The following is a 14147-nucleotide window of genomic DNA, read 5'->3' as shown; positions in this document are numbered from 1 at the left end:
TGTAAGAAAGACAGCCTGATTCAAAGTGTGAATAACAGGACACACCATTCCCAATAGTGGAAATGACTCAAAGTATAGGTGCCATGCTTTGCTAGTCATGTTCTTTTCATGAACTAATAAAGGGGCATGAAGCAGTTAAGATAGTGGAAAGCTAACGAAAAATCAGGAGGTTCTGGGTTTTAGATCTAGATTTAAGTAGCAATTTTCACATTTGTTTAAAAAAACTAGAATTGGATATATAAGTTCTAAGGGTCATTTTACCTCCTTAATATCATATAGGAAGGCATAAATTATGGGATGTCCCTCCGTCTAGTGTGGAGCCATAGAGGAATGTCAATTCTTTGAGAGTTTGTTTCTTAGTGCCAGTCCAGTACAGAGAGCTGTGGGGAAATGAGAGCTGCAGATGGACAGCTGACAAGGGAACTGGGGAGCCACATCTTCAGTAAGCTCCACAAGGTGACATTCTGTCAGGAAGATGTTCTGCTGCACAGATGGCCCCTGGGGGTGGTTCTGGGAGTGCCGCTGTTTGCAGGAAGGAGTGATCACATTCTGGAATGCTGCTTGGAAGCGGCGAGAGAGTAGGCTGTAGATAATGGGGTTGAAAGCTGAGCTCAGGTAGAAGAAGACACCTGGAATGCAGGGAATTAAGAGACATGCCAAGGAGAAACTGGGGGAGAGGTATGACAGGGAGAAGCATAAATATTTAACAAAGGTCTTGAATCCCTTTGATTGCCTCGTTTGGAAGTGATAATATACATAAGACTCTAATTGAGAATACAAAATACTCTGAACAGATCTACCAGCTGTGTACTTAGGATTCAAACCCAGAAAGATTAAAGAGTCTTGGAAAATTTGAGGCTCGCATGGGATCTCTCTGAGATGTTTGGCAACTTCCTTTGATCCCCACTTGTTTAATCAAAGAACATGTTCCCATAGCATTAACGAGAGGTGCTTAAGTGTCAGAGGAAAGAGAGATGTTTTCTTATCTCATTGGAGTTTTGCTTAAATCTATAGTTTGAAACTGCAAGTAATGGAGGAATAGTAAATCAGTCAAGGCATAGTCTCTGCTGAGAGTCCTTAAAATGCTAAATATCTCTTCAAAGAAGTATTCCCCAATGTCCTTTCCCTACCTAGCCTTTCCCCTTGATGGCTCTTCCCACCTCATTTCCAACCTTATTGAATATTTGTATTTTTCCATTTGTTTTCTCCACCAAATGTCTTGCACACTGCCATTTTCTTGGTTGGTGTACAGTTTTCCTTTATTACCATATCCTATTCTATTTTCTCAAGGCCCAAGGGGAGCCTAAGGTTGAGAATCAGAGGACTTCTTTTCTGATCTTGGCCTTTGCTTATTCTGTGACCCTGGACAGAACTGGCGGTTCAATTTCTTTTTCCCTGTGAAATGGGAATGATAATACCTTTTTAACTCACCTCCCTGGATTATTGTGAGGATTAAAATGAGATACTGTCTACAGAAGGGCCGAGAATAAGAATATAAAACAAGCGGTAGGTGCTGTCCTCAACACATTCATTGTTGTCCTCATTTATATAGTTGAGGACATTCAGAGTGCCATATGCCCTGTGGACAGAATTGGGCAGGGAGTAGTGTAGGAGGGGAATATTTCTATAGACTGTTAATTTGTTCAATAAAGAAATACTGATTGAAGTCATTATATGACTTTGAGACACATTGGAAGGTAGTGGATTTAGACTTTGTTCTCCAAGGACTTGGAATAATATTGCAGAACAAGATTTATGCCTAACTTCAGTAATTAACAAAAGGATGATACCAAACAGTATCTGTTAAGAAAAGAGCAAAATATATGACACCAACAGTCATGCTATGGAAATTCACATAATGGCATGAACACAAGAACTATAATGGTCATGACAAATTTAATGGGGGTGATTGGACTCTAGCGAGACCATGAAATGGGTAGGATATATTGGGGAAGAGAGGAGAGAGTGCTGCAAGTAGAAGGCTTAGCATGCACCAGTGTGCTATAGAATGATTATTGTGCAAGAATAATGCAGAACGTGCAGAAATCCCTGATTCACCAGTTTGACAAGCATTCAATACATGGTTTATGAATGAAAATACTATAACTTGAGAGTCAGAAGGCAAGTTGGGGCCATTTCTGGGGTAGCATTTAAGAGGTTTAGACATCATCTCGTTGGCAAGGGGGGAAGAGAGAAATTACATCTTAACAGGAAAATGTTATTGTAAATGCACAACTTGGGAATCTTAAATTGGTTGTCTTGATGCTTCTGGAGAAGTGTAGATCAAGCCTCATGTGATCTTATATGTTTTCCAATTTTTTTTAAGAATAATTTATTTTATTTTATTTTTTTATTTTTATTTTTTTTGTGATACGTGGGCCTCTCACTGTTGTGGCCTCTCCCGTTGCGGAGCACAGGCTCTGGACGCACAGGCTCAGCAGCCATGGCTCACGGGCCTAGCTGTTCAGCGTCATGTGGGATCTTCCCGGACCGGGGCACGAACCCCTGTCCCTTGCATCGGCAGCCGGACTCTCAAGCACTGTGCCACCAGGGAAGCCCTATTTTATTTTATTTTAAAAAAATTTTTATTAGAGTATAGTTGATTTACAATGTTGTGTTAGTTTCAGGCATGCAACAAAGTGAATCAGTTATACATATACATATATCCACTCCAGTATTGAGTAGAATTCCCTGTGGTATACAGTAGGTCCTTATTTGTTATATATTTTATATATAGTAGTGTATATATTTTTTAAACACTCCCATTTTCTCAGACTAACCACAAAGATCAGAGATATAAACATTTTTGATTTTTTGTCCAGAATAATAAATAGTTTAACATGGAGGAAAGTCCTAATGTCCAGGTATAAACTGTACACAAGCCCTGCTGAGTACAAAAAAGATGGTTGTAGAAAATAGGTAATATATATGGTATTCAGTATACATATGAATGCTATTGTTTTTGTTCTGTGCACATCTGGAGCTTAACTTGCATAAATTGATCTTATCTTTCTTCCTTAATGATGTCTTTGATAAAGAGCCCATAGAACAATAAAGTGACTAGCAGAGGTAGAGGGATAGAAGTGGTGTGACCCTAAGACTAATAGTTACACTGACTGAGAAAGAAAGACTCAGGTGGCCATTCTTTGCTCCATTTTAGAGGAAAGAACCCTGAACTTGAAGTTAGGTGACTCAGGCTTGAACCTTGTTTTTACCATTTGCCAACTGAGTGTCTTTGAACGAGTCATTTCTTCTTTATAGAACTGTTTTTTAACCATAAAATGTTGATGATAATATCTACTTTACAAACTTGTGATGGTTGTAGATGATAGGCTATAGCATTTTACAGCTTAAAAAGTTCTTCAATAGCAATTATTTTATTTGCTTCTTACCATCAGCCTGTGTTGTATATAGAGCTGGCATTATTGCCACCTTACAGTTGAGGAAACCTTGGCAAGAAGGAATCCATATTCTCCGTATCACTCAGAATATAAATGGTGGTATTGAGATACAAATCCAGGTCCCCTGATTTAATAACCTTTCAACCACTCTCTCTCATATTCTGTGGTGTCTTTAACAAGCAGCATTAAAGTAGCCTAAAAGCAGACCTTGAGGCCCCATGAATACCCTTTGGCTGACTTTCATGAGGGTCTAACACTTGCTGAAGACGATACAGGATTTCAGGGACATGGATGTTTAATAAATAAGAACCAATTAAATCACATGGCCATTGAAAGGAAAACCAAAGGAACCATTCCTTTGACCATTTTCCTGCTGTAATCATCAAGCTTAGAGTTGACGTCTTTCATAAAGTAGTGTCTCAAATAGTAATATGGCGTATTTCTTTTGAAACTGTAACATACCTAATCAATACTTAAATAAAATAAAAATCTAGTGTCTTCATTACAGTATGGCAGATCCCCATGATAAATTGGTATATACAAATAGAACCTACTGCTCTAAGCAAGATGAAGAAGCTGCATTTACCTGGACACCTGTGATACATCCAAACGAGCTAAATTTTACCTGATACCACATGGATGAGATTGAACACAGCAGTCAGGGATTCAGTCCACTCCTCCACAAAGCTGAAGAAGAGCCGATCAATGTGGAATGGGGCCCAACAGATAGCAAACACTAAGACCAAGGCAACTGGAAAAGGATGATGAAGGGGAGAGTAAGTGGCAGTCAAAGCGAGAATAGGTATACAGTGCCCACACTGAGTTCATCCATTCCTTCTAGCATTTCCCCTCCATCTTTGTTAAGTTATAATTGCTAAAGGCCAACTAGATCCTAAAGAGACTCTACATGGAATATGTAAGCAGAAGAATGAAGTTTATAGGATTGAGAATCAGTTGTCCATATGGTTGTAAATGATTTCTTGTGTAATGTAAGTTTCCTTCAGGATATTTAGAATAGTATTGAATGTATTCAAAGTTCTGAAAACATTCTATTGTGGAAAATAAACTATGTTGCAAGTAGACTGTTGGAATCACATAAACTGGATATATAAGTAAAATGATTGTGTTCAAGCAATTTGGTGTTCTTTAAAGTTATAGATTAATAACAAACTATGAAGTATAGTTTGAATTTATCTTGTTTTTCTAGAAAAACATTAGAAGTTTCTATGATTTTAATCATTTAAAATTCTGTAAGGCGTCAAGGAAAAGAGAAAGGTCGAAGCACCATGAGCATAATACAAGCATCTTAGGATTGGGATGGGGATGTGTCTATTATATTATAAATTGCTAGAGCATGGAATTCCTTCCACTTCCTTTAGGCTTGTTTTTACATTTATTTTGAAATGATTACAGGTTTACAGGAAGTTGCACCTTCCAGTTTCTTATTTTCAGTTCCCAAGACAGAGATTGATGCTACCATTGTTTCTCTAAGGGGCATTTATTCTCCAGAAAAATAAACATGTATGTTTTTTTCTCTCCTGAATTTGTAAAATACTTTCCTTTCCTTTCCTTTCGAGGCTTGAGATTTACCTCAAAATAATGTAGTAGGGGCTAAAGGAGAGATAGGGATATAGAGGAAACAAGATGAGCTACGAGCTGATAACTTTTAAAGCAGGCTGATGGGTATTTTGGTGTTCATTTTACAATTCTCTGTACTCAAGAGCACATTTGATGTTTTGCATAGTAAATAGTACATATGTTTCCTGTTGGCATTAAAATACTCAGAGTAAGTTGTCTGCCTGCATGATGTGGTTTCAGGAATATCTGGAAGATTCTTCTGAATTTACCTCCCAAGAAAAAGTCCCTACTCTGCTTACTACTGCCTACAATTCCCTCTAGTTAAATATTTAATTCGTGTTATAATTAAACTCTCTGTCCCCAAAGGCAAATAGTTCACAGTATATTTTATCATTGTGACTTTAATGTGAGTACATTTCATGTCCTTTTGTGAGAGATTATGATCAGAGAGATTATGATCAAAGAGAATTGGAGAGAAATATTGAAGACACTAGATTTCTTAGTAGGGAATGTCAGGTGCTAACAGGGGCTAAAAAATTTCAGGAAGGTGATTAGTAGAGTTGAAAAGACATACAGTGACCTCACAGGTTTTTGGGTTTGTTTTTTTTTTTTTTGGTTCATAGACATCACATAGTTACAGTGAGTGTTTCATATGAATATTCACCTTGAGGATTAGTTTCTTCCAACTTTCACGCTGTGACTTAGAAAGTATATTATAAACCTCCTTTCTCTAATTGATTGGTATCTCATTAGACCAGCTGGATCATATATTTTTATAACATTCTTTTGGGAGAGTGTGGATCAGTGCCTGGATGTATTTTAAAATATCTTATCTATATAAAAGAGTGTACCGTTTATATAAAATCAAACAATGTCATAGCAGGAATGACTACTTAGAAGGATTCTTAGCCAGATGTCTTTATTCTGGAAGTAAAGGATCTCATGGAGTCCAAGCTTGAGTATCAGGGGGTTCAGGATCCTCCTGAAATGGATTGTAAAACATTTGATGTATGTTCGTTTGTACACTTTCTGAGTGGAGAATTCACTGTTTCCACAATATTTTTAAAGAAACCCATAACACAAAATCGGTTAAGAACCACTTGCTCATTTTAGGGGGGAAAAGAGATACTTAAAGGCTCTTAGAGTGGATATGATTTACCAAGCATTGAACAGAGTGTATTACTATGGTTGCGATTTACAGTGTTATTCTGAGGTTTAAAAACCAAAATAGAACAAAATAGACAGGTCCTAGATGCTTCAGTAAGCCATAGAAGATCAGAACATGACACTATGCTTCAGAAGAATTTGGAACCAGATCCCAGCAGCACTTGATCAATACCAAATATAACTCCTTTGCTTTAACAAACAAGCAAAATACAAAATGGAGAACTTACACAGCACTTTAGTGACTGATTTTCTAGATGGTCTTTGAATATTTTCAGTTACTTCATCTGCTTCAAGGGGTTGGTCTTTCTTCCACTGCAAGAGAAATGCAAAGAGATATAAAGAAAGGGAAACATTTTCCCCTCCCATTAAGATCTGAGAAGTGTGACTCTAACACTCATTTTGTAGACAAAAAACTGGACTTAAAGAAATGTAAGAATTTGTTAACATGAAAGAATATGTTTAACAATAAGTTGGAGGTGGAGTTGGATCAAAGTCACCTAACTCAACTGGATAGATGGTTGTGGCCAAGTTCCAGGTAACCATTTATCCTATGCTACTCTGTAGAACCCTAGTTTTGTAGCATATTAATAGATATTCCATGAAAAATAAGAAATTCTGAAGTTAAAAAATGTTAGATAGGCTTTTTCATTCATCCATTCATTTATTCAATAGTTATTAGACATCTATTAGAACGACATCCCTCTGCCTTGCAGTGGGTAGGCAGTAGAAAACAAAAACAGGTATTATTTCTGCTTCATGAACTTTATAGTCTTTATTTTGGGTCTTCTCAGAGCCTTAAAATGCTAATGGACATTACACATTTCCATGGGGGACTTTGTATCACCTTTCCTCCACCCCTACCTTGCACATCCCACATCTCCCACCCTCAAAGGGGATAGTGCTTCTTTGGCTAAACAGTACCCTTCCCAACGCATTTCAGTGGAACACCTGGTACCATCTTGAGAAGCACAATTTGGGAAACTCTGCTTTACAAATATTACCCATAAGGGTATATGTGTTTCTGAGTTTAGATGTTAAAATATACTCCTCCTTGTTGGAAGGTATGGTGATCCTTAAAGTAGCATCTGAAAATTTCGAATATTAACATTTACTGTACATGCCATCTCTCTTGCCCAGTTCAAGTCCCACCTACTCCTGGAAGACTTTTGTGGCCACTGTAGCCCATTGTCCTCTCCTTTCTCTGAACTCACATACCACTGAAGATCTACATCATTCATCTAGTTGTGAATTTTTTCTCTTTAATTCGTACGTTTCTAATTTGTGGTGATAGTCAGCCAGATAAAAAAAGCTTTAAGGTCTCATGATAAACTACCATCATATATCTAGAAGATAATATAGTATATATTTGCCGATTGGCTCTCCAGCATTTATTCTCCTCTTCTCTTACCAATCGTGCCCTGATTTTCCTAGTGGATTTACTCCTCCATTTCATAGTCATTAATTTGTGTGGGAATGATCCCATCTCCAGATACAGGTTTAGTCCCTAGAAAACTTAGCTGCTATACAGTGATTGGATAATTGAGACCAATGAGATTTCAGATATTTGCTTATACATTTAGGAATGAAAGTTTCATTTGTCTTTTAGTGGATCTACCAGAGGGAGGTTTTTGGTCTTTTCCTCACCATAAGGAATGTGCTTAGAGCCACCAGTGGACTGCTATGCAGATTTGGAGGTTGAAACCAATACCATAGAAAGAAGAGCAAAGAAACAGAAATAAAGTTAGTCCTTGCTGACATTGTGTGTCTTACTGGATTAATCTTCTCCAAGAGCCAGCTCTCCCTCTGGATTCTTCAGGTCTATGCTCTCTTTCATATTTTGTCAGATTGAGTTGGAGTTCCCTCATTAGCAATGTAGAAAATCTTGACAAACTAAGGCCATCAGTGGAAGGAAAATTCAACCTCTTTTATATAGTCTCAGGGTAGATTAGGATCAATTTATTGAATTATAGGGAGACATATTTCAATTGAAGATAGAGAAGAAATTAGTGTGGTTATGTGCAACAGTGGAACAGAATGCTGTAAGATGCAGTGGGCTTCCTGGGCTAGATGACATTTTTACAGAATATTTAATTAATTTATTTATTTTAAATAAATTTGTTTATTTTACTCTTTTTGGCTGCATTGAGTCTTCATTGTTGCATGTAGGCTTTCTCTAGTTGTGGCAAGCGGGGGCTACTCTTTGTTGCAGTGCATGGGCTTCTCATTGCAGTGGCTTCTCTTGTTGCCGAGCACGGACTCTAGGTGCGTGGGCTTCAGTAGTTGTGGCACACGTGCTCAATGGCTATTGCTCGCGGGCTTAGTTGCTCCACAGCATGTGGAATCTTCCCGGACCAGGGCTTGAACCCATGTCCCCTGTTTTGGCAGGTGGATTCTTAACCACTGTAGGGAAGTCCCTACAGAATATTTTAGAGTAGGTATTTAAAATTAAATAAGACTTGGAAGAAAAGATCATTAATAGTTGCCTCTAAAGTTCAACAAATCAATATCCTGTCTCTAAGAAACATGTAAGCTCCTAGAAGTCAGGTTGCTTTCAGCATTGCACTGCCCTGAAGTATCCATGTGGATGATTAACAAAATTGTCCATCTGTCTCTTGGATATATTGGTGTTCTCTACATATACCTGTGTCTTCAGAAAGTGAAGGATTAAAGTTCTGTGAGATTTGACCCTTCGGAGTCACCTAGAACTTGAACAAAATAGGGGAAAATATTGTGCAGTTATTAGGAATAAATGGGAGCAAACTAAAGGTGTTGTTACTAATATAACAGTAAAACAAAATAATGCAGGTATATAGTTCTTAACACAATGGCTGGCACATGATACTAAGTAAGTTATAGATTGTGATTCTGGGAGTTCCCTGTTGGCCTAGTGGTTAGGATTCCAGGCTTTCACTGCCATGGCCCGGGTTCATTCCCTGGGTGGGGGACTGAGATCCTGCAAGCTGCACAGCATGGCCAAAAAAAAAAAAAGTTTCATATATTGTGGTTCTGATTATTTTCCTGGGTTTACTTGAAAGGCATTTTTATGAAATATTTATTTATAGCTGTAGGCCCTCTCATGTATATTACTGAGTCCCTTCTAGAAATTCTTCTTCTCATGGTACCATTCACCACAAGCTGTATTCGTGCTGATGCAAAGAAGCATCCAGATACACTGAGAAGAAAACCACTGGTGTTGAAGGTTAGAGCAATGCATCAAACTGCACATCTTCCTAACTCATCTTCAATTATGTTCTAATGATTTCACACCATTTAAAAAATTTTGTCCTTATTACAAGATAGTTATTCCATTATTTGATTCCAGTCCATAATCAAGAACAAAGAAAGATTTTAAAGATCTGTTAGTCACTGCTTCGGTGGCTCTAACAATTCTCACTGGGGATTTCTCCACCCCAGGGAAAAATTTCCTTAAATCAAACAGCAAGCAAATGGTGCACACAATCTTTTTATGAACAGGCTTCTTGTACAGCTTAGTTTGCACTGAAAAGAAAAATTATGTGTTTATTAATCATCACATTTCAGCTTTCTTAGGTTACAGTGACACAACTAGCCAACTAGAAGAAGAGTGAGAAAGAGAATATTTATGCATATTATACATTGTTCCAGCAGAATTTGAAGGGGTTGACATAGTAGAATAGAATCCAAACCGTTTGTCTAGCCAACATTAAATGCTGCTTTATTTCTTGTTGAATAATTTCATTTCCCTTCAGATGTTTGGTGGAGTAGATATTTATCCATTAATTATTCTCACCCACCACTAAACACTTTAAAAGTCAACTTACAAAAATAGGAGAGGAAAATTGTCATCACTCTATAGGAAGTTCAGAACCCTTCCTACCTCACTCCTTTTAGTTATTTTTATGTAAGATAAAAGGTGAAGGGGAGACGTGAGGTTGATTATCATTCAGATTGATGTATAATCCTGATCAGTTGTTTATACTGCTTAAAATCATTTCACCAGCTGTTCATTTATATAGATTGTGATTCATTTATATAGCTTTAGGATGCCAAGATATAATCATAGCTTTTGTGTAAATATCTCTATAATCTGAACAAAATCTGTTTATTAAAAAAAAATCAGTCCAACCCTGTTTGTCCTGGCTGAATTCTGCTACAATTCATAATCCATCCGCTTTGGCTCAAGCTTTAATGCTGCATGTGGGAGATAAAAGGACTAGGTGAGAGCTTCCCAGGTGGGAAGGAACTTGCCCTGGGATTGCCTGTTTCCCAACTCCATTATGTTCGAACTCTGGAGAGCAGCTCGGTGGACACTTGTGTCCTGTAACGATGAAGCAGCTCTGATTGCTCAGCTTTGAGCATACATATTGCTCCCCTCTTTCTTCCCTTGTCCTGGGATTACATCAGTCTTGGTTTTCTGCCTTCTGAAGGCAATGTGGCCCACAATCAATCATAACTTTCGACTTACCATGAGAATCAGTACTCCTCAGAATTGATTGAATCTCTTCAAATATCTTTTAGCTCAAAAAGGCTTTTTGAGACAATGTTTCCAAGTCTCCCATTTTGAAGGTAGACAAGCTGAAGTCCAGCAATAAAGGAAATAATATAGCCTCATTCACTCATTCATTGAGCATACAGTCAAGTTGGAGAGGAAGAAGTTAAGGAACCCACAAATATAGAATTATAAATTGTGATAAATGCAATGATGGGAAATTGCTAAGAATCATGAGCACCTAGAGAGGGGCCAGGTAGTTAGGGAATCAGGGAGAGCTTCCTGGAGGAAGTGTGAGTGAAGTATGATTTAAAGGATCACTGGGAGTTAGAAAGGCAAAAACAATTGTGGTAGTAGACAGAAGGAACATTTCTGGCAAAAATAGAGCTGAAGGTGCAAAGGTCTTGAGACCAATGCCACAGACTAAGGCCTACTTCTGATTCCTAGTCTAGAGGTCTTTAAATTAAATGTTACTATAGAAGTGACATTCTAAGCAATAGTTCCTTTCCTGGTGTCCTCTGGGTAACACCTCATCCTTCCTGAGAATAGGATGTTGTAAGTTGCACTACACACACAAAGCAAACTAGGGTGGTTTCTAAGCTGTTGTCTGAGCTGTCACTTAGCTCCTGATACAAGGTAGCTGGAGATTCATGACAACAAAACAAAGTGACACTTAAATTAATTGCTTGGAGGAGGAAACATGTTTCCTATTCACAGTTAAATATTTCCTCTAAATTGATCCAAGGCAAGTGATTGTTTGCTGTTTGAAGAGATGGTATTGATAAATTTGGGATGGATATTTCTCATAGGGCTCACGATATTTGGAATCCTGCAGAAGTCCTTTCCACCACAGTTGGATACACAGGGCTTTCTAAAGACATGATGACTGTAAACTAGTCTGGGTTGACACTTGTCTTTGGGAATTATAGGGGCCAGCCCTCCAGGGGACAGGCATAACTCTGCCTGATTAGATTTACTCCTGTGTCCAGACATCCGTTGTACTTAAAATCTATCCTTTCTCCTTAGACGTTGTCACTCTGCTTAGGCACGGTATTTATTTGAAAGGACCATCTGTGGAGCACTCGTTTCTGACACACACCTTTCTCAGAGATGCACTGAGATGGGAGAATATTAATTATCACATAATACATGGTATCAGAGCCATCTTGGTACATATGATGTGAATGTGATGTCTGCTTTGTTTTCCTTTCATTTATAATTCACATTGCTCCCACTCACAGATTTTCCTTTCCTTTTTTTTAAAGGAATCACAGGCTGTTAGAGCTATCAGGAACCTTAGATATGATCTGATGTAATCTTTTTATTTTATAAATGTAAAACCTAACTCCAGGAAAGAATTAAGGGGCTTTGCCTAAAGGCATATTATATGTGAGCTTCAGACCCGGGAGTCTAAGTGGTCTCATGACTATTTCCTACACAACCTACCTATTAAATGGGTATAAAACTGTCATAGTTAGATTTCACCTGTATGAATGTGGCTGCAGAATATACCAGGAAAGGAAGCATATAGACTCACTCCTACCTTTATCAAAAGCAAAACAAAACAACAGTTTCAGACAATTCAGGTCCAGGAAAAAAGAAAAAGAAAGAAAAGAAAAGAAAGGAAAGAAAGAAGGAAGGAATGAAGGAAGAAAGAAAGAAAGAAAGAGAAAAGAAAGAAATCGGTTTACCATGATGAGCACAGGAGAGAAAGCTCTAATTATAAAATGTTGCAAACTAAGTAATAATATTCTATTTATTCCAGCTATCTCTTATTCACACTGTCTTCTAATCTATTTTATGTACACTGTTTAATTCCTCGTCCCTCAATCTCCACCTTTTGAAAAGAAGTCCAGGTTGATCTCACTTAGGCCATATTTTTGCATTTTAATCTGACATTTCAACCAAAGGATCAAAGCAACCACAAAGAAGGGTCTGACTTTAAAACTATATCTGTCTTGGAGTATAAAATAGGCAGGGATAGTTTATTTTATACTCAGACCAAGTTGGTGCAGAGGAAAATTTCAATGCAGGCAAAGCAGGTGTGGGCAGGAAAGAGACAGCAGGGTGTGAAACAGTCTCTCCATGGGCAGCTACCCTGTGCTATTTAAAATGAGGCTCAACCTCAGACCTACTGAATCAGATTTTCCTGGAGAGAGCAACCTACCCATGGGTACCCATAGTGAGATTTCCAGGTGATTTGCAGGAACACCTGGGTTTGAGAACCACAGGTATAGAGGGGAGAACAATGGAAGGTGAGTTAAAGGAAATGAGTTATAGTTGTGGTTACTCTTTGTCCAATTTGAATCCAGTCCTTTAACTTCTGAGTTTCCCCTCTGAGCTCATCCTATTTTTCTCTATGCTCCCTTCCAGTCCTGAACTTCTCCAGTTCTAAATATTTCTCCGAACTTTGAGTAAGAGAAAAAAGAAGGGATGCTGCCATAACGGTTGCAGCCAGCTTGGATACTCACTTTGAGCCCCATGAGGTAGTAGAGGACACTGATGACCATCATGGGGAGGATGTAGAAGAGGAAGGAGGTGACCTGGATAATGAAACTGTAGATCCACATGGGCTTAATGATCGTACAGGTGGCAGAGCCCGGGACGAAGGACCCATTGGGGAAGTAGTGGAGCTTGATGCCGTGGATGCTAGTGTTCGGCAGAGAGAGTAGAACAGAGAAGCCCCAAACGATGCCGAGGATTCGGAGGGCCCGCCGCCGGGTGCTCTCCAGCTTGGCGCAGAACGGGTGGAGGATGGCCACATATCACTCCACGCTGACCGTGATGATGCTGAGGACGGGGACAAAGCACACCATCTCAAAGAGGGCCATCTTGAAGTAGCAGCCCACGGGCCCAGAAAGGATGGGGTAGTTGCGCCACATCTCATAGACTTCCAGGGGCATCCCGAGAAGCAGGACCAGGAGGTCGGAGACAGCCAAGCTGAAGAGGTAGTAATTGGTGGGTGTCTTCATAGTCTGGTGCCAAAGAATCACCAAGCACACCAGAAGATTGCCAACAACCCCCACCGCAAAAATCAGAGTATACACCACAGACACTGGCAGGAAGAGGTGGCTGCGTGGAGGCCCGCAGAGCAAAGCTAGGTAGTCATCAGTGTTGTTCAGGTATTTCTTGAATGGATCTTCCAGTTACTTTTGGTAGATCCAGGAAACATTCTCATGTTTTTCCATCACTGCCGTTAAAATCCAAGACCTGAGCCTCCTCTGGAATGGTCCTCTGTCCCAAGCTGAGCCAGAAAGTAAAGAGAAAGCAGGCAGGAAAGCACAGGCTCAGTGAAGGAGGCCGGGAGAGGGCTAGTGCTTCAGCAGCATTGGGCTGCTCAGACCTCAGATCTCTTCTGAAGAGCTCCCGACCTGAGACAGAAGCCCCGTCCCACTGTGGCTGTGGGCCAATGTGTGTGTCAGACACTCAGTAAGAGGACAGCTGGGTGGGGCGTGCTAGCTTCCTGTGCAGGAAGCAGGAGAGGACGGGGAGACGTTTCTCTGAATTGACAGGAGCTGGGAAAGCAGAGCTGT

The 14147-nt window shown here is 39.2% G+C and overlaps 1 protein-coding gene across 1 annotated transcript; it reads right to left on the bottom strand.

The window, feature by feature from the left end:
• Nucleotides 1-333: 333 nt before the first annotated feature.
• NMUR2 (neuromedin U receptor 2) lies at nt 334-13802 on the bottom strand (the record flags this gene model as incomplete). Its single annotated transcript, XM_079701528.1, is given in 6 exon segments — nt 334-629; nt 4027-4152; nt 6374-6458; nt 13086-13379; nt 13383-13760; nt 13764-13802. Coding segments are annotated over 6 exon segments (1218 nt in total).
• Between the last annotated feature and the right edge of the window lie 345 nt (nt 13803-14147).

This window comes from Hyperoodon ampullatus (genome assembly GCF_949752795.1).
Source record: "Hyperoodon ampullatus genome assembly, chromosome: 4".
NCBI lineage: Eukaryota > Metazoa > Chordata > Mammalia > Artiodactyla > Ziphiidae > Hyperoodon > Hyperoodon ampullatus.
Note: the sequence above shows the minus strand (reverse complement) of the source record. Positions and strands in the feature narration are given on the sequence as shown.